This window comes from Stegostoma tigrinum, chromosome 11, assembly GCF_030684315.1.
Source record: "Stegostoma tigrinum isolate sSteTig4 chromosome 11, sSteTig4.hap1, whole genome shotgun sequence".
NCBI lineage: Eukaryota > Metazoa > Chordata > Chondrichthyes > Orectolobiformes > Stegostomatidae > Stegostoma > Stegostoma tigrinum.
This window is the reverse complement of record NC_081364.1, coordinates 43,403,136-43,423,949: the sequence shown is the minus strand read 5'-3', so window position 1 is coordinate 43,423,949 and position 20,814 is coordinate 43,403,136. Positions and strand designations below refer to the sequence as shown.

The window sequence follows — 20,814 nt, the reverse complement described above, 5'->3', positions numbered from 1 at the left end:
AGACCCTAATTTATTTGATTTCCTTCACTTCAAACCTGACTTAGTGTCATAGAGTCATACAGAATGGAAACAGACCCCTCAGTCCAACTCAGCCGCACTGACGAGGCACGCCAATCTGACTTAGTCCCTTTTGCCAACTTTTGGCCCAGATCCCTCTAAACCCTTCCTATTCATAAAGCAATTCAGATGCCTTTTAAATGTTGTATCTGTACCACCTCCACCACATCATCTGGCAGCTCATTCCATACATCCATCATGTGAAAATGTTACCTGCAGGTCCTGTTAAAATCTTTCCCTTCTCACCTTAAACCTGTGTTGTCTCGTTTTGGACTCCCCCAGCTGAGAAAAAAAAAAGACCTTGGCTATTCACCCGATCTATGTCCCTCAAGGATTTATAAACCTCTCCAAGTGTCTTGACACTGCAAGGAAAAATAGCCTCAGGCTATTTGGCCTCTCCCTTTAGCTCAAATTGTCCAGTCCCAGAAGCATCACTGTAAATCTTTTCTGCTTCCTCTCAAGTTCAACAATGTGACCAGAACTGAACCGAGTATTCCAAAACTGGCCTAACCGATGTCCTGTACAGCCACAACATGACCTCCCAACTCCTATGGTCATAATATTGAGTAATGAAGGCAAGTATACAAAGTCTTCTTCACCAATATAACAAAGTGTGGAGTTGGATGAACACTGCAGGCCAAGCAGCATCTCGGGAGCACAAACGCTGACGTTTTGGGCCTGGACCCTTCATCAGAAAAAGGGGATGGGGAGAGGGTTCTGAAATAAATAGGGAGAGAGAGGGGGAGGCGGACTGAAGATGGATAGAGGAGAAGATAGGTGGGGAGGAGAGTATGGGTGGGGAGGTAGGGAGGGGATAGGTCAGTCCGGAAAGGACGGACAGGTCAAGGGGGTGGGATGAGGTTAGTGGGTAGGAAATGGAGGTGCAGCTTGAGGTGGGAGGAAGGGGTAGGTGAGAGGAAGAACAGGTTAGGCAGTCTGGGACGAGCTGGGCTGGTTTTGGGATGCAGTGGGGGAGGGGAGATTTTGAAGCTGGTGAAATCCACATTGATACCATTGGGCTGCAGGGTTCCCAAGCGGAATAGGAGTTGCTGTTCCTGCAACCTACAGGTGGCATCATTATGGCACTGCAGGAGGCCCAGGATGGACGTGTCGTCTAAGGAACGGGAGGGGGAGTTGAAATGGTTCGCAACTGGGAGGTGCAGTTGTTCACTGCGAACCGAGCGTAGGTGTTCTGCAAAGTGGTCCCCAAGCCGCCGCTTGGTTTCCCCAATGTAGAGGTAGCCACACCGTGTACAGCGGATGCAGTATACCACGTTGGCGGATGTGCAGGTGAACATCTACTTGATGTGGAAAGTCATCTTGGGGCCTGGGATAGGGGCGAGGGAGGTGGTATTGGGGCAGGTGTAGCACTTCCTGCGGTTGCAGGGGAAGGTGCTGGGTGTGGTGGGGTTGGAAGGGAGTGTGGAGCGGACAAAGGAGTCGCGGAGACGGTGGTCTCTCCAGAAGGCTGACAAGGTGGGGTGGGAAAAATGTCTTTGGTGGTGAGGTCAGATTGTAGATGCAGACCTGTCTACCATTGACTCCACCTTTAAGAAACAATGCACTGTACTCCTTGGTCTCTGGCAACACTCAAGGCCCTACTATTTACTGTACTAGTCCTTCCCTGGTTTGCCTTATCAAAATATAACACATCACATTTATCTAAATTAAACTTAATCTGCCACTCCTTGGCACACTGGTCCATCTGATCAAGGTCCCGTTGCACTCAGACAAACTTCCTCACTGTCCACTATACCATATATTTTGGTGTCGTCTGCAAACTTACTAACCATACCACCCATGTTCATATCAGAATCATTAATACGAATGAGCGAAAGCAGTGGTCCCAGCACTAGTCCTTGTGGCACACCAAAGGTCACAGGCCTCAAATTTAATAAAAACATCCCTCTACAACCACCCTCTGTCTCTTGCCCTCAAACCAATTTTGTATTCAATTGGCTAGCTCGGCGTGGATCCCATGTGATCTAACCTTACCAAACCCAGTCTAGCACACAGATTAAGCAACTGCCTTGAAAAAATTTAAAACTTTGATGTTTCTTTCAAGCTTTATATGAAGAGAATGTGGTTCAAATACAGCAGGTAAGTAGGTTGAGAAAGTAACTATTTCAATTTTGTTAAAATTGCCTCTTTTCCTAAAAGGTATCAGCTTTTTCATTACAATACAGAACAGGCTACACAGTCACACTCAGTCTACTCATCTTGATTGAGTTTTGACAGGAATGGCAAGCAGCTTTTAAGAGAGAAGGTTAAGTCATCAAAACTTGGCTCAATTCCACGTCCATAAATACACAGTCAATAATAGTGAATGGAGAGATTAGGGCCAGAAAAGACGTGCTCCCTCGCCAAAATCAGGGATTCTACGGCTGATTTCTAATCTATTTAAAACATGAAGGATTTGTTTTGAGTCATGTACATCGTAATCCTCCTTTGCATTTAGGAAAAACTTATATTTTATGCTGTATTGGAGTTTTCCCCTGAAAAACTAGGTTCCTCTGAAAGAAAAGCAGTTGTCTTCCAATATCTGGAGGATTAAAAAAACAGAAAAAGAATCAACAGAAAGGTAATTTCCTCATGGAGTAGTGTGTATAAATGTTGTGTTGAAATAGATGAATCTTAAATTTTACAACAGGTTGGATGCAAGGAACATTGCTTTTGAGTAAGAATCAGTTGAAACTGTGCTCGCAAATTGTTTAAAAATCTGAAGGTCATGAGAGACAAAGTTGAATCTAGACCATGTAGTTAGTCTTCTATTTTCTTTTTGGAGTGTATGATTTGAATGATTAGGGGGTGTATACGAGTTTGGTTTTTGGAAAAGTAACTGTGTTCATTGTACCTTTAACATAACCAAGAGAGTGAAATTGTTAGTTTTCATGTTCTTTAATTTCTGTGCAGTAATTTTTTTCTTTGAAACCATTAACTTTGTGACCTAATTCTTGAAGTAAATACTTAGATTTTCTGATTTCCAAAAACACCCAAAAATATTGAGATTTGAGATCATAACATTAAGAGTTAGATTATTTCAAGTCAGTCCTCTGAATAGCTCAACTTGTGCCTGTAATATTCAAAAATCAACTTGACAATGATGCCTGACATCACAATCAAATAGCTACTACTGTCCAGGCACAAAAATGAAGAATGATCAATTGGATGCGGCAACTGAGAATCAACCTAATAATAACCTAGCAGATAATCAGTAGTAAATCACCAATATGACAGGAAAGTACTATTTTTGGTTATCACAACTTTTAGAAGATAGTTAAGTCAAAGCATATCAAAATCACAATGGCCATGAACCATTTAAAGAAGCAAGTACACTCCTGAGTGGAATGTTGTAAGAAGCTCGATGTCTCAAAATACATTTCATGTATATCTTGGATCTGCTGAGATTCAAGAACTATAATGATTAATGCATTCCATGATCAAGCAAATTCTAAACACAGCCTTCTTAAAGTGCTTATTTATCACAGAGAGAATACATTTGTACATAAAGCTGTCAGTATAACTTTTGGTTACCGACTTTAATAGGATCAGAGTCTAAAGAACCTGCATCATTGTTAACAAAATAGGAAAGTGTTGAAAAATTGGCAGATTTCAGCAGGAGCTAGTACTTACGTCTGTAAAAGGATTCACTAAAATCTTGTATCTTTTTAAAATGCCTGAGAATGCAGTTAAGAATTATTTTAACTCATTACATAACTATGGTATATTCTCATTTCAGTTTAGGAACATCATCATCTCTGGCAAGATTCCTTGACAGTAAAACATAATTGTAGAATTCAGGCTAGCTTCAAATAGGCAAACTATAAGTATGTCATTATGCACATCATGTCTACAACATACTGCCATTTATCAGATAATTAAACTTTAAACTAAAAATAACCTCAGCACATCACACCTGATTGACTGCTTTAATGTAGCAAAATGCAGTCAATTTAAATGCAACAAGGTTTCACAGACACCAGTAAAGACAAATGACCAATCATCCTGTCAGTTTTGGTGATAATGACTGAGGAATAAATACAGACCAGGATTCCTTGGTGAACTCAATTACCCCAACAAAATAATGCCATTGGACTGTTTCCGCATCCATTGTGAACACAAATCACGTTTAATGCCTCATTTGAAGTATGTCACTCCTGTCAGTGAATCACACAATTGTTATGACACAAACTGAAGACAATCAGCTGATGAAGTCAAAATGTTCATGAACTGGTGCTGAGTGTCAAACTCCTGCCCTTTCCTTGTAGTCCCGCACATTGGATAACTACTTAAATAGAATCAATACACTTTTGAATGCCTTAGCTAACCAGATCTAAACCACTCAGTGTGAAAAGGTTTCTCACCTTGCATGTGCTTCTTTTGAAAAACTTCTAATTCTCAAACCTATTTATGAAGGGGGAAAACAGTTTTGCCCTATCTACTGACCAGACACCTCAATCTTTTAAACTACAACCAAATCCTCCCTCTCCAAGAACAGTCTGAACTTCTCCAATCTAAGTTTCTCATCTCTAAAACCATTCTCTAAAATCTCTTCTGCACTCGCTCTAATGGATTCACATCATGCCGAAAAGTGTAAGCACAGGACTGTATATAATACTCCAGATATTTAATTAGTCCCCTAAATACCAAAATTCACGTATTAATTGAAAGCAAGTTAGAACTTTTTAAAAAATCCCTCTTTTATTTAGTATGCATAGCTTGGTGGGTATTCTTCAACATGATTGAAGAGTTTTTCTGCTGCTTACCTTGCTCACAAATGCCTTCAACCCCATGTAAAGAATGCCACATTTGGTCAGATATCCTATCACTAAAAATCTCTGCTGGCAGGCATTCTGAGAGTCTGGAACCTCTATGTCATGAATGTAGTAAAAGTCATTCTTTCTTGGCTTAGAAAAATCTGGGCCAATAAATCGCAACACAGCTCCTAATTAACACATACTCCTGTGTTGATAGTTCTTTATGGATGCAGTTTCAGCTAAGGATTTAATACTGTTGAAAAGAGGACTGCAAATTCCTCATTTGCAAAAAGCCTTCTAGTCTTTATGAGTTTAATTTAAAGAACTTAAGATCTTGCTGGGGCAGCAGGACAGAGAAGATTGAGTTCTTACAAATAAGATATTTATGCAAGTTGATTGGTATCTTTAGCATTATTTATACCACTGTTCCTTGCTTGACTAACTTCCTCTGTCTCAAGGACATCAGCTAGTGCCCTATAGTTGCAGATTTATGCCAGTTAGAAGATCAATTAAAACGTTAATTATGACCATTATATTCTGTCGTATATGATTACATGGACAAAGATAGACACAGAAGAACTTATGTGATTCACATTAACATACTGTCTTGTCACTGCTTTTTTTTGCACTTGTGCTGCATTGGCCTTTCCAACGTTAACTTGTAATGCTATGGTAGAACATAGGATCTTAGTTACCAGTTAGAAAGTACAACACTACATCAGAAAGAGGCGTAGCATTGTCCCATACTAAGCATCAGAAAAGCTCAAAGCTGATCAAATATTAAACTTTGTATAGAATGTATGTACAGAATCAGAGACAAAATAACGGAAAAAGAACCAAAGTGAAAAGGGATAAATAGAAACAGCTGTAACAAATTCAAAGCAAAGTAGCAGCCTGAATTATTTACTGATACAAACACAGCAAACCATGTTACAGTACGTCACAAGTTGAAGTTCAAATTTCACGTCTCCCTTCAGAATTGCAGTGAAGTGTGGAGCATTATGAGCAATAAAAACTACACTAAATTTCAGAACAACTCAGTTACCTTCGGTTGGGCAGGGGTGGGGAGGAAAAAAAGAGACGTATCAACTTAAATGCTTTAAAAATCTAGTATCTAACTTCACAGGTGAGCATTCCGTAAAAAAGGTTTATGGTCATCTAGTTGAAGGTGAATTTCATTTTTACATTAATTACACCTTACTTTGCAAACAAAATTATTTTCTAAACAAAGGATACGGTACTACATTGCAACCAGGAATTCGATTGTTAACAAACTCAGCAGCTACTTCAGCTTTTGGCCTTCCTACATCTTTTGGTCTGTTTCAAAACAAAGTTGACAGAACAGAAAATCATTAATATCCCTCAATAAATTGCAAAGTATTTGTAATGGGGTCGAGAAACCAGGTTAAAAATTGCACTGCTCCAAAAATATTAGGACAGAAAAATTCCACCAGAATTTCATGATGCAAACAGTCAGATTCAGAATGTCCCATCCAACTTTCTGTATAATATACTCCTTGGTACGGGGTAACCACTACACTAAAGCAAGTGAATACAAAATTTTTTGCACATGATTTAAATGAAATCCATTTGAATTAAATAAGGTAAAACATTTAAATTTTACAAAACTTTTATAAATTAAGCTTTTTTAAACTGGTCATTTGGAACGGACAATGCTGCACTCAGAAACATGTGTCATGGAACAAAAACTATTTCAATGCAAAAAAACAATGGTACATCTGTACTAGAGATTACAATGTCTTTATAAATTAAACTTTTATAACTTTAAAGTATCTCTTATACAAAATCTAACACTGAAGATTTAGTTCAGAAATCATAACAGCAAAATTCACAATCCAACTGTATATAATTACTCACCGAAATAAAAATTGTCTGTTCAGATTAGAAACATCTATTGTATCCATATCAATGACATCAATTTGTCTGAAGCCCATTAGAGCCTGCGGTAAGAGGATGAGATCAGTGGCAGCACATAGCAAAGTTACTGAACAATCTTTCTACACTCAGTTTGATTTGAAACGCTAAGTGGTCTGGGGATGCTGGGAATATTCTATAGCTGACATTACAAAAGTCCATGTAAAAGTGTTTCAAGCTCTATTATAATATGATTTCTGGTTGAGCTGCCCTTTTCAATCACACAAAGTTCAATAAAATACAGCTGCATTAAGGAGCTCAGACATCCTATATAGCAAAGTTAAACAACATTAGACTCAAATCACGTTAAACCACAAAGGTATTTGCAGCTGTGGGACAGTGATAGTTGGCTGTACCAAAACTTCTTGAACATGAGTGGGGCAAGAGGATTACGTGACCTGAAGGTCAAGAAGGAAGCAAATAATCAGCTGAGCAAGCCCTTAGAACTACAGCAGGATAAAATGAAGTCACTTGATTCAAAAGTCAAAAAGCTGATGAGAGAGAAAGGTTGGGGTAATAATGTCCTCTTTAGCTTATAGGCATACAAGTACAGGCCAGGAGGTAGGTAATCTGGGTTTTCCCAAAGTTTTTTGCTATCTATAATGCACAAATCAGGTGTGTGATAAATATTCTTCATTTGCTTGAACTATTGCAGTTTCAACACACTGAAGAAGCTCAACATCACCTGGACGAAAGTTATTTGATTCAGATCTAGATTCACTGTCTTCACCAACTCACAGTAAGCCCGTGTTATATGTCTAGAAATGTCAGGTTTTTTTAAAAAACAACTTTTGTTGCTAACTTATGCCTGCTTTATTGTGCCAATTTAAACACTACAATTTCTAGGAAATGAATGCTTTCTTTCTGTATAGTAACTTTAGGTTTAATGGAGCAGTCATGATATAGAATACTAGTGAATTGTTCTAATTCTACTTTGGTGCAAGCCCAAATCCCCCACATATGACCATAACTTCTAATAAAGTAGTTAATGAGAATGTAAAAGGACCTTTTAAAAAATCCCTGAATGACATCTTCAAATAAACACTGAGAAATAAGAAAGTGACCACTACCTCCACCCCCACCACCCTGTCATCGACAAAACCCGATTCAGCTACTCACCAAGGTTTTGAACCACCAAATCCACAAGCTCTACATCCTCACAAGTCATAAGCAGCAGGGATGAGGAATGCCACTAAATGCAAAGCTCCCTTCCAAATCTGATGTTCCCCTAATATGGACAGAGGTTGCTGTTCTCCCATTATCATAATTGTGGAATACCTTCACGACATGGATTGCAGCTAAGCAGCAGTCCACCACCAAAATCTCAAGGGTAATTATGAATGACCAATAAATTCCGACTTTGACAGCAGTGGCTAAATTGTCTTTATTCTTGCATTGGACATGGGGATTACTGTCAAGGTCAACCTGCTGCAGTTGCATCAAAACGCTAACAGAACAAATGATATCACATCAAATGAGAAAGAATGGCAAGTGATTGTCTTTTCTGATGCCAGGTGCGTGGTTTATATAGAATAATGTAATTCATTTAGATGTTGATCTAGAACTACTGACTTGAGAGTTCTGGACTTCTGTACGTGTATGAATTTGTTAGACTTTCTGGAGCCATGATTTTAAAGTGGCGTGTGTCAGAGGTAAAGATATGGAGTCTTGTGGAGTGATAATGTGAATTTGTCCATTTCTCCAATACAAACCAGAGAACAGATAACATTGTGGCCTATGAACTTAGTGCTGACTTTGAGATCTTTAATTTTTACCTCAAACAGATGAAGGCTATGCTGGCACACTAGAGATGATGCTGAGTGCCTTTGATAATGTTGGCCTCAATGGAGGAAACTCTTAAGGTACAAGGATGATCTACATTGCACAATACCTCACTGTGGATCTTGGTAGTCTGATGACAGTGTTGTGTTGTGGGAGCAGGTTAACAGATGAGCTTTGTCTTCCAACATTTAGCCTAAGGCCTGTTCTTTCCTACACCTTCACATATGCAACATTACTAATTTAGAGAGCTACGTTTCAGCACATGCACACACAAGCACTGTATGCATACTGCAGCCGGATCATACTTTAGTGTATGTACAGGATGCAACAAATCTTGACATAATATTGATATCCGGAGAGACGTAATTCAAAAACAAAACATTTTTGGGATGAGATGACTCTGAATTCAAAGTTTTGAAATTAAGAAAATGAAGTTAAAAAATACATTACCAGATTTTTAAGGAGTTCACATCCTAAACCTCCTGCTCCAATAACTAGAACTTTACAGGTCTCTAGAAGGAATTGGAGTGACTGCGGAAATAAATATTACAGCTCAGTCAACATCACAGAAGCAAAACATTTAACAGCTATTTTAAGGCTTACAACAAATTTTCCATGCAGTTGACTTAAATTAATTTTGTGTCCACAGAAAGAATAAACTGTATGTTTCAGAACATTAAATGTATTTCAGCCTGGATTGTGCAGTGAGCAAAGCAAGAATGCTAACTGGTGACCTTGTAAAAAGACTTGCTGAGAAATCTATCAATTTCCACTGCATGTATTTGTGACCCATGCAGCAGATTACAACATTCTTTAGGGTACTGTTAATGTGAAGCAGGAATTATGTCATCAAGTTAACTAAGCAGCCAATCACATAGGTGTCCTCACGGGTAGTTGAAAAGCGCCGAAAAAAACTTTTTGTTAAAAACTGTACACTAAACATTAGAATATACATGTTGGGTGAAGGTGGAAGCTGAATAAAGGAAATAAAGTACTTTAAAAATAATTTAATATCTACCAATTAATCATAATGGAGTCATTAACAATACTCCACACATATCAAATTTTTCAGTGTCGGCTCTATTGTTCAACAATAGTTATTACTCAATTGAGCAAGTAGACCTGTTATATCGCATAGGATAAGGGGGAGTTTTTGCCAAATTAACTGATTTATTGTTGTTGGGTTAGTGTAGGGTCACAGTACAATCTTAGCACAACAGGGAATGAGACAATTTCTGCATTCATCTGCTCTTGCCCTTACTTACAGCTCACAGTCAAAGCCCCACAAAACCCAGGCCAGCAACTAAAAAGCTATTCCTTTTTGCCAAGTCTGTCCCCATATGCACACACATAGAAGTGATGAGCATAGCTTGGCTACAAAATATCTATGGTAGATATGTTCCTCTTGTGAATTGTGCTTGATTTTAAATGTAAATGTGCATCAGAATGTGGGGAAGATAGCAACTTTCATAATTGGTTACATAATCCAAACTGAATGCACAAAAACTCTGAAAGCACCTGATAATCCTTGATTTGAATAATTTGTGTGACAAGTTGCACCTTTTATTTCTAATTGGAATTTTTGTTTCTTTCTAATGGACAATATTTTACAAAAAAAAACAACCAATTTTAGCATCTTGAAATTCGATTAGCTATATTTTAGAAACATGGAAGATAGTAGCAGGAGGCAGCCATTCGGCCCCGATCCACCATTCTTCACGGTCATGGCTGCTCATCTAACTCAATAGCCTAATCCTGCTTTCTCCCCATAACCTTTGATGCCATTCACCCCAAGTGCTACATCTAGTCACCTCTTGAATACATTTAATGTTTTGACATCAACTACTTCCTGCAGTAATGAATTCCATAGGCTCACAACTCTTTGGATGAAGTAGATCAGATGTTCTCTGTTTGTACACTATAAATATAATTTTGGGAGGGTATTCAATGTTGGGGATAATATCATTATAAGTAAAAGTACATACAAAGCCAAATATTAGCATGTGCAGTGAGAATGGGAACTGCAGATGCTGGAAAATCCAAGATAATGAAATGTGAGGCTGGATGAACACAGCAGGCCCAGCAGCATCTCAGGAGCACAAAAGCTGACGTTTCAGGCCTAGACCCTTCATCAGAGAGGGGGATGGGGTGAGGGTTCTGGAATAAATAGGGAGAGGCGGACCGAAGATGGAGAGAAAAGAAGATAGGTGGAGAGGAGAGTATAGGTGGGGAGGTAGGGAGGGGATAGGTCAGTCCAGGGAAGACAGACAGGTCAAGGAGGAGGGATGAGGTTAGTAGGTAGGAGATGGAAGTGCGGCTTGGGGTGGGAGGAAGGGATGGGTGAGAGGAAGAACAGGTTAGGGAGGCAGAGACAGGGTGGACTGGTTTTGGGATGCAGTGGGTGAAGGGGAAGAGCTGGGCTAGTTGTGTGGTGCAGCGGGGGGAGGGGACGAACTGGGCTGGTTTTGGGATGCAGTGGGGGAAGGGGAGATTTTGAAGCTGGTGAAGTCCACATCGATACCATTGGGCTGCAGGGTTCCCAAGCGGAATATGAGTTGCTGTTCCTGCAACCTTCGGAAAATCTCAACTTTTCAAAAGTACATCAATGTGCAATTGAAAGGTCCTAACATTCAAGGCTATAAGTCAAATGCTGGAAAGTGGGATTCGGTGCCGACTTGATAGGCCAGAGACCTCTTCTGTGCTACATGACCAGGAGCTATGAGCATTTCCCAACTGCCAATTACAAGTAGCTACAAAGACTGCAGTCTATTGACAGAAACAGCAGATCTGGTATATTAAGATTTTAAAAAGGCCTTTGAAAATTTGCTCTGAAGTCAAATCACTGATAAAACAAAGGCACACGGTACAAAATGGAATTTGTGTGGAGGATATTGCTTGAAAAATACATACGTTCTGTCCCTAATTGTCCATAATGCTTCCATTAATGTATTTATATTTCCAATTAAATGGAACAAGCTATGGCAATTTGGAAATCTACAAAGCAGCTGATCTTGCACAGTAAGGCAAAGTAACTGGGATGTACAAAATTAAGACATCACAACGTTAATCTGGTAACAAGTTGTAATTGCAGCTAGATTCTTCATTTTACTCAATCATTCTATTGCTTTCTCCATTGTGTGCTCATCTCATGACCCTTGAAATGCACTAAAGTCAGTGTTTCAATTACTGTGGTATGGCAGCAAATTCCATTTTCCAAACTTTTGCATGAAAATTCGTGTGTTTACATTAAAAATAGAAACTGACTAAAATGTAACAGACTAAGATTTTAGACCTAAATCGATTGCTTTCAATTTGTAGCCACAAACAGGGGAATTTTAAACTTAACCCATTAGCAGGATTTTGACAAACCAGACAAGCTATCTACATTTCACCACAAAGATAAGGAAATACTGTTTATAGATGTTGCAACTCGAGAGTTTGCTCAAAGCTGTTGTTTTGTGTCAGCAAACAAAAACAGCAAAACAGAATATTGAGGTTTTGCATCAGTGGTAGGTTTCCTAATTTAAGCAGCTATTGCGTGACTTACTGATATCCGACGTTGTTTGTTCTCACTGTGACATAAACATTTAGCAAAAGCAAAAAGAAATTCACAGCTGCTATCAAGTACCAAACTTAGATTTATAACAACGTTTCTCACTTCAGTACTTGGTTCAAAGTCAGGGTGTGAGAGCGGTCCTGAACGCTCAAGGAACTTCCTCACGTGATTCCAGCGACCTTCCCAGTCTCCAGTGTCCCCATACCCACCATCAACAGCCATTCTGCACAGAACACAATAAACTCAACTAGAGATTTAGTTTTCACAACACAGCATAATTATTAGAAATATTATTTAAGAGAACTACTTGTCTTAGACATTCTCAAAAGTAGTATTTACATTTCTTTAAAGATGGAGACTGAATGAGCCTCAAACAACTCTAATTTTACTTTAGTATTACAAGGCCTCAAATCAGACAAAGAATCTCTCAGATGGGGAATTTTCAGCAATCTCAACACCAAAACGTAAACATAACATTTAATCATAACTTTAGCGAGTTACACAACGACCGAAATACAGATTTACCCCAATTAAAACTGGTGCAAACATCCTTTCTTGGAATAGTTGTTAAATTTTACAAGCAGCACTGACACCAGCTAAAATTAAAGTGTAAATTATTTTCACTGAATTTGCAATTCCCCACAACCTCCTAACAAGGGATAGTTCTAATGTGCTGTAGCATAGACAAGGGAAAGAAAATAGAAAAACAAACTACTGATTGTAACTTTACAAGCTACAATCAAAGATGAGTATGCAAGCAAAACATTTGTCATGGGCGCCCAGTATAACATAAAGGAGCAGGATTGAAAAGGAGCCAAAATACATACAGTACTATATCAAAATTAGGGACTTTCTAATCGAATTGAAAAGACATGGGATTGTTACCTTGAACCATTTTTATACGGGTATTCAGTTAGGACCTATAATATTTCTTTCTTACATTTCAGTAATATTACAAGGGTCAGAAATTTCAAAAAATGCTGCATATTATAGAAGAGGAGATTATTTGGTGCTGAGAAGCAACACATAGAATCGACTTCTAAAAATGTAAACATAACATTTAATCACAACTTTAGCGAGTTAGACAACGACTGAAATACAGATTTACCCCAATTAAAACTGGTTATGCGTTAATCAGGTCTCCTATACAAATGATGCAAAACACAACTGGGAGTTTTTAGCTGTCAATTTAGTTCATGTCACGTCAATTTAGTTCATGTCACGTCAATTTAATTCACGCCAATGAATAAATGTTTAATAAGGCTATTTAATGTTTTAACACTTATTGCAATCCCAACAGATTTCCTCCTCCTTTAAAAAATATATTCCTATTCCTCCAAGCAGTTAATTCCCGAGTTTAGGACGAATAAGGATGCAGGTTGAGGCCGCACTGATCCCACTGCTCGGAGCTGCAGCTCATAACAAGCCTCCAGCCTCAGACCTCGCAAGCAGAAAATCAGGGCCGCTAAATTCATTCAACACTAACTTGTCAGTGTGCTCTTCTACTTTCCTTCTTTTCTTCTCCCTAAAAAAAAGAGAGAATAAAAGAAGGTTCAGACATGCTCACCCGAGAGAAGAACGAGCAGAAGTCAATGCGAGAGAGGCCTGAGCGGCCGGAGTTCACGCAGAGATACTCACGGCTCCGGTACATCCGCCATATTTTCCTGCTCCCATCAGCCAGCGCAGCCACGGCTGGGACGGTCCATTGCCGCCGACCAATCATGACATCCCACAATCCCAGCGGCCAATCCTTTCTCCATCCCCCCAAGACAACTGGCTGTCAGGGAGTGACGTCATCATTTGCCTTTGGACAGCCTGCAGTTTGGGTTGTCAGTGACTGGTGGTCAGACCTTGCTGTTAAGTGGATCAAAGTTGATTCTGCAGTACTCCAAGGTTAGCAAAGAGACAAAAAAAAATTCAAGATTGCACGTTAGTGAAGTTCATTGTCGCTGCTGTTGTTCGGATCACGGCTGTCATTGGCAGATGTTAAACAGCAGCTCAAGTGTCTGTACTTTTAACACAGATTGTTGCATAATGTGGAGGATAGGAAAATGCTCAGTAAAATCATTGTGTTTGTTTGTAGCTAGTCAAAAGGAACCCAAAACGTTGGGATTTAGAAATCAAATTTGGGGGATGCTCAATCTGTATTTGGGTCAGTGAGGTTGCATTTTGACTGCCATGTTCATTTTTAGTCTCTATATTGCAGGAACAATGCAGAATTTTTGAGTGAGATGAAGAGGTTGGCAATATGAGACACTTATAAACTCAGACAATTGAATTATGAGTAAAAGATCTTTATTCAGGGACATTGATTTGGATTTGAGAATTTAAGAATTGAGATAGCCATTGCTATGCAAAATTTAGGTTCTGGAAATGCCTTTGAGAAATGACATCGGTATTAAAGTCATCAGAAATATCTGTTTTATATAGATTCCCTACAGCATGGAAACAGGCCCTTCGGCCCAACAAATCCACATCGCCCCTTGAAGCATCCCACCCAGACCCATCCCCTTATAACCCACACACCCCTCAACACTACAGGCAATTTAATGGCCAATCCACCTAGCCTGCACATCTTTGGCCTATGGGAATAAACTGGAGCACTGGGAGAACGTACAGACTCCACACAGACAGTCGCCTGAGGCTGGACTCAAACCTGGGTCCCTGCTGCAGTGTTAACCACTGAGCCACCGTGCTGCTCTAGCCATAGCAGATGACCAATTAAACTTAAATATCCCCAAAACAAATACCCAACTCCAATCAATAATATCATTAATAGAATGCTCCATATCCTGCTTTGCCCACCAATCATGGTGTCTATTAGTTTTATCAAACTGATGTTAGACTAATTGACCTGTAAAATTCAAGGCGCTCTCTCTGTTTTAAACAGAACTTAGTGTTTTGCTTGACTCTCACTCCACCCATGTGCTAGTCTTATAAACAGAGCAATTGGTTTAATTGAGCAATTTGTCTGCAGACAGCATGTTTCATTCAGTTTCCCGCTCAGAATTCCAGAGGTCACACTTCACTTTATTACAACCTACATGATTAATATTTCTAGTGAAATTTGTGAATTAAAAACAAAGCAGCTGAGACAAGCAAAAATGCTGACAATTCAAAGATTAGAAATATCCCAATGTTACAGTTATTCCCATTTTTGTCCCCACTCTGTGTGGACTGCAGTGTCTTTAAACAGCAGTGGCTAAATAAGGACATAATCGCAAAACCCTGCTGATCTGGAGGAATACATTACTGTGTGTCTGTGTACCAGGCTGTCACAAATATGGTGTAACCACCACAGCTTCCACCACTGTCAGAGATATTCCTACCAACTACCCAACATTGCTGCTTCTTCAGGATGGGTGGAATTCTGCTGTAGGCAGGAGTTCATGATCTCACAAAATTATTGCAAACTTTTGCATTTCAAGGCCAGTTGCATAATTAGATTGAAATGGAAATGTGCGAGGGGGTAGGATTGGGAGGAACAATGACTTTGGCTACAATTGTGGCATTGTTTTAAAACTATTTACTATCTTCTTTGCTCAGGGCAAAGCCACCAATTTTTGTCCCCTACTGTTGATTTGTTCAGCACACAGAACTACATGACAACTCTGCTTTTAGAAAGCTAAAGAGCAAAAAATAGTGGCTTTGCCCTGAGCAAAGTAAATAGTTTTAGAACAATGCCACAGTTGTAGCCAAAGTCACTGTTTCTTCCAATCCTGTCCCCTCAGCACATTTCCATTTCAATCTAATTATGCCACTCGCCTTGAAATGCAAAAGCTTTCGTGCTCCTAAGGTGCTGCTTTGCCTTCTGTGTTCATCCAGCTCCACACCTTGTTATCTCATATAATTTGCAAGGTAGATTGAGAAACAACTTTGAAAGCATAGAACTGTGTTTACCTGTAAGGAGAAAGTATGTCACATTTAACCAAAGCAGTTAATTTCAAGAACTCATCAGTGAAACTTGTACAAAATTGGTCTGTAAAAAAACTATAAATGTTCTTTTTGTTGACATTGAATAATTCTGTAGAATCTCCCACGGGACAAGATGGTGACACGGTGGTGATATTATTGCATCAGTAATCCAGAGGCAGCAACTGGTGGAATTTAAGTTCAATACAAAAATTTGGAATGCTGAAAAAAATCCACTAGTCTCAGTAATGTACCTATCATTGATTGTTTTAAAAATATGTTTGATTCACTAAAGCCCTTTAGGGAAGCAAATCTGCCATCTTTAACTAGTCTAGTCTGCATGAAACTCCAGACCAAAGCAAGACTCTTTAGTGCCTTCTGAAATGGCCTGGCATACAATTAGGAATGGGCAACAAATGCTGACCTTGGCAGTGATGCTTGCATCCCAGGGAAGAATAAAGAAGAAAAACACAGAAAATGGAAAATTTGAATCTTAAAGCCCAAAACTAATCTGTACAGCATTAGGATATATGTATTTTACGTCAGACATTTAATACCATCATTCATTTGTGAGAAATGGATGAGTTGCCAATTTTGTTAAAGTAGGAGACAAAGTAATATCAAATGTGCAAGAAGTTTTGGCATGCTAATGTTTATACAATAGGATAGTAGAAATTGACAGACGAATAATAGCCCAAGTTTGTTTTGTCTCCGAGTTTAGTTCTGAGTTCTCCCCCATTCAAGTGCAAATTGATTAAAATGAAATACTTTGATGTAGTCTGCACTATCTAATCCATCTGTATGTGTGGAGTTTGCACATTCTCCCATGTCTGCATGGGTTTCCTCTAGGTGCTTTGGTTTCCTCCCGCAGTCCAAAGATGTGCAGGTTAGGTGGAGTGGCCATGCTAAATTACCCATAGTGTCCAGGGATATCTGGTTGGGGCAATTAGCCATGGGAAAAGCAGGATCTGAAGTGTGGGTGAGATCCTATTTGGAGGGTGGTGTGGACTCGATGGGCCAAATAGCCTGCTTCCACACTGTAGAGATTCAGAGATATTACTATATTTCCTTGTATTTTTCAGGGATACATTGCATAATTGACATAATTGCTCCACATAATTTTATGCTCCAAATTTTAATGGAGATTGCAGGACAGCATGCTAGGACTGGTGCCAGTCAAACCTAAAAATGAGATATCAACCTGAAGAAGCTACAAACTACTTTCTCACCAAACTGTATAAACAGCAAGTGATAGACAGAGCTAAGCAATTCCACTACCAACAGATCAAATCTGCAGTCCTGCTAAACCCAGGCTTGAATGGTGGTGAACAACTCACTAGAGAAGACTTAACAAATACATCCAACGTCAATGATGTAAGAATGAAAAACATGACAAATACAATTAGCACTCCATCAGTCTACTCTCAATAAAGTGATGGAAGGTGTCATCAACAGTGCACTCAAGCAGCACTTGCTTAGCAATAACCTGCTATTTGACAGTCAGTTTGAGTTCCAACAGGACCGTTCACCGCCTGACCTCATTACTGCTTTGGTTCAAACGTAGATAAAAGAGCTGAATTCTACAGGTGAGGTGAGAGTGACTGTCTTTGGCTTCAAGGCTGCATTTGACCCAAGTGTGGCATTAAAGACCCTAGCAAAACCAGAATCAAAGGGAATTGGGGAAACTCTGCACTGGTTGGAGTTACACCTGGCCCAAAAGGAAGATGGTTGTGGTTGTTGGGGGTCAGTCATCTCAATGTCACAACATCTCCACAGGAATTCATCGAGGTTGTATCCTAGGCCTAACCATCTTCAGTTGCTTCATTAATGACCTCTCCATCAGAAAGATCAGAAGTGGAATTGCTATATGTTCAGCACTATTTGTGATTCCTTAGGAAGTGAAGCAGTCCATGTCCTAAATATGGATAATGTCTAGGCTTGGGCTGATGTGGCAAATAGTATTTACATCACACAAGTTCCAGGTAATGACCATCTCCAACAAGAGAGATTCTAACTATCACGGAATTGGAATTCATTACCATCACTGAATCCTCGACTGTGAATATCCTGGGGATTATAGTTGACCAGAAACTGGACTGAACTAACCAATCTAACAAAAAAAAGGAGTTGTAATGTTTGGATCATCACAAAGCCAAGTGGAACAAAATGAGGCAAGAATTAGAAAGTTCAACCTGGATAAATGCGAGGTGATGCATTTTGGAAGGTCGAATTTGAAAGCTGAGTACAGGATTAAGGATAGGATTCTTGGCAGTGTGGAGGAACAGAGGGATCTTGGTGTGCAGATACATAGATCCCTTAAAATGGCCACCCAAGTGGACAGGGTTGTTAAGAAAGCATATGGTGTTTTGGCTTTCATTAACATGGGGATTGAGTTTAAAAGTCGAGAGATCTTGTTGCAGCTCTATAAAACTTTGGTTAGATCGCACTTGGAATACTGCGTCCAGCTCTGGTCGCCCTATTATCGGAAAGATGTGGATGCTTTGGAGAGGGTTCAGACGAGGTTTACCAGGATGCTGCCTGGACTGGAGGGCTTATCTTATGAAGAGAGGTTGACTGAGCTCAGACTCTTTTCATTGGAGAAAAGGAGGAGGAGAGGGGACCTAATTGAGGTATACAAGATAATGAGAGGCATAGATAGAGTTGATAGCCAGAGACTATTTCCCAGGGCAGAAAAGGCTAACATGAGGGGTCATAGTTTTAAGCTGGTTGGAGGAAAGTATAGAGGGGATGTCAGAGGCGGGTTCTTTACACAGAGAGTTGTGAGAGCATGGAATGCGTTGCCAGCAGCAGTTGTGGAAGCAAGGTCATTGGGGTCATTTAAGAGACTGCTGGACATGCATATGGTCACAGAAATTTGAGGGTGCATACATGAGGATCAATGGTCGGCACAACATCGTGGGCTGAAAGGCCTGTTCTGTGCTGTACTGTTCTATGTTCTATATAAATACAGTGGCTCCAAGAGCTGGTTAGAGGCAGAAATTTGGCTGAAAGTAACTCACCTCCTAAACCTTGTCGTGATTCATAGGGCATAACAGGAATATGATGGAATACTTTACACTTGCTTGTCTGATGTAAGGTGAGAGCTCTATACATATTTATATCAGTTATTTTAGAGTGAATTTGTATTCATGACATGTGGACGTCGGTCAATGTGTACGGGGGATTTAATTATTAACTTTCCTTCAAAACCAACAACTACTACCATTGAGAAGGATAAGGGCTGCAAATACATGGGATCACCAAGATCAAAAATTCTCCTCCAAGCCACTCACCATGACTTGGAAACATATTGTTAATCCTTCAGTGTTGCTGGGTCAAAATCCTGGAACTCCCTCCCTCATGGCATTATGATTGTGCCAATAATAAATGGACTTCAGCAATTCAAGAAGTAGCTCACCACCACCTTCTCAAGGGTGACTAGGGGTGTGCAGTAAATGCTGGCCCAGCCAGCAACGCACTCATCCATGAATGAATAAAAGAAACAGTCGCCAGTCTTTCTAGAGATGAATTTTAAACTGGTATGTGTGCAAGTGTATTTCCTGGAGTGATAATGGGAATTTGTTTGTATTGTGACAGTTTTATGATTGAAGAGTGTATACATGGAAAAGCATTAGCTTCTTTGTTTCAGTTTAGAAGAATCAGAAGTTTATTTATTTTGCTTAAGGAGAAAAATCACAGAGTGGAAAATATTTGACTTCAGTTTGCAGAGGATGTAACTGAGTTTTGATGTAAGAACAGGTTCTACTAGAGAAGGGAGTTCAGAATTGTTGATAGGTTACTGCAGTGTAAGAGGTTAAGTTTTAAAATTCCACACCAGATGTTTTTGCTTAGAAATATGAATGGATTATTTGAAGTTAAGAAATGTTAATCTCAGTTGTGTGACTAACCAAGGAAAAGGCCAGCAAACTCTCAAGTCCAGGAATTTTTAAAAATGTTAAATTAAGCCTATAGATGTGATAGAGAAGGGAACTCTCTCTGGTATTTGAATCCTGTAAAGTGATGGTGTTGGGAATATATGGGATTTTATTTCTGTCTGTGTTTTGAAATCTTTCATATTGTGTTATATGTAAATAGTTTGGGTTATTCTGTTTCATATGCATTCCTATTGCATAATAAAATTCTTTTTTATTGTTAAAAACAAATCTGCAGTGTTCTATGCTTGTGTTTCAGTGAAATACCACTTTGTTAAATAAAGAAACCACAGCACCTGTATGATCCATTAAGCCAGATTTCGGTCTAGGTGTGTGATGAGTAATAACATAAACTCATATTACCTTAACACGTAGACAACACTCCAACAACACTCAAGCAGCTTAACACCATGTAGGACAACACAGTGTGCTTGATTGGCACCCCATTCAACACCTTCAACATTCACCCCCTTCCCTGTGAATGTGCATTGCAGCAGTGTGTATCATCTACAACATATCTATAACAAAGCCATAACTTTTCCATCTAGAAGGACAAGGGCACCAATGCATGGGAGGACAATCATCTGTGTGTTCCCCTCCAAGCCACACATCTTCCCAAATTGGAACTATTTTGTCATTTCTTCAATATCACTGAGCCAAAATCCTGGCACTCCCTCCCAAACAGCACTGTGTGTATATACCACAGACAATGGGAACTGCAGATGCTGGAGAATCCGAGATAACAAAGTGTGGAGCTGGATGAACAAAACAGGCCAAGCAGCATCCTGCATTTCCTACCCACTAACCTCATCCCGTCCCCTTGAACTGTCTGTCCTCCCCAAACTGATCTATCCCCTCCCACCTACACTCTCCTTTCCACCTA

The 20,814-nt window shown here is 39.5% G+C and overlaps 1 protein-coding gene across 4 annotated transcripts in view; it reads right to left on the bottom strand.

Moving 5' to 3' along the window:
• The window catches only part of uba3 (ubiquitin-like modifier activating enzyme 3), a 34,573-nt gene extending 20,775 nt beyond the window's left edge, over window positions 1-13,798 (bottom strand). The window contains exons 1-7 of one of the 4 annotated variants that reach the window (XM_048547551.2): window positions 13,726-13,798; window positions 13,574-13,612; window positions 12,190-12,310; window positions 8,982-9,062; window positions 6,693-6,775; window positions 6,051-6,131; window positions 3,691-3,734 (exon numbers count right to left, since the gene is read on the bottom strand). In XM_048547551.2, the coding sequence (XP_048403508.2) occupies window positions 3,691-3,734; window positions 6,051-6,131; window positions 6,693-6,775; window positions 8,982-9,062; window positions 12,190-12,310; window positions 13,574-13,612; window positions 13,726-13,745 (469 nt within the window). In that variant the 5' untranslated portion in view covers window positions 13,746-13,798. Of the gene's footprint in view, window positions 1-3,690; window positions 3,735-6,050; window positions 6,132-6,692; window positions 6,776-8,981; window positions 9,063-12,189; window positions 12,311-13,573; window positions 13,613-13,654 lie in introns of those variants that run through there. The other 3 variants (XM_048547552.2, XM_048547553.2, XM_048547554.2) reach the window with 3 other exon arrangements.
• Between the last annotated feature and the right edge of the window lie 7,016 nt (window positions 13,799-20,814).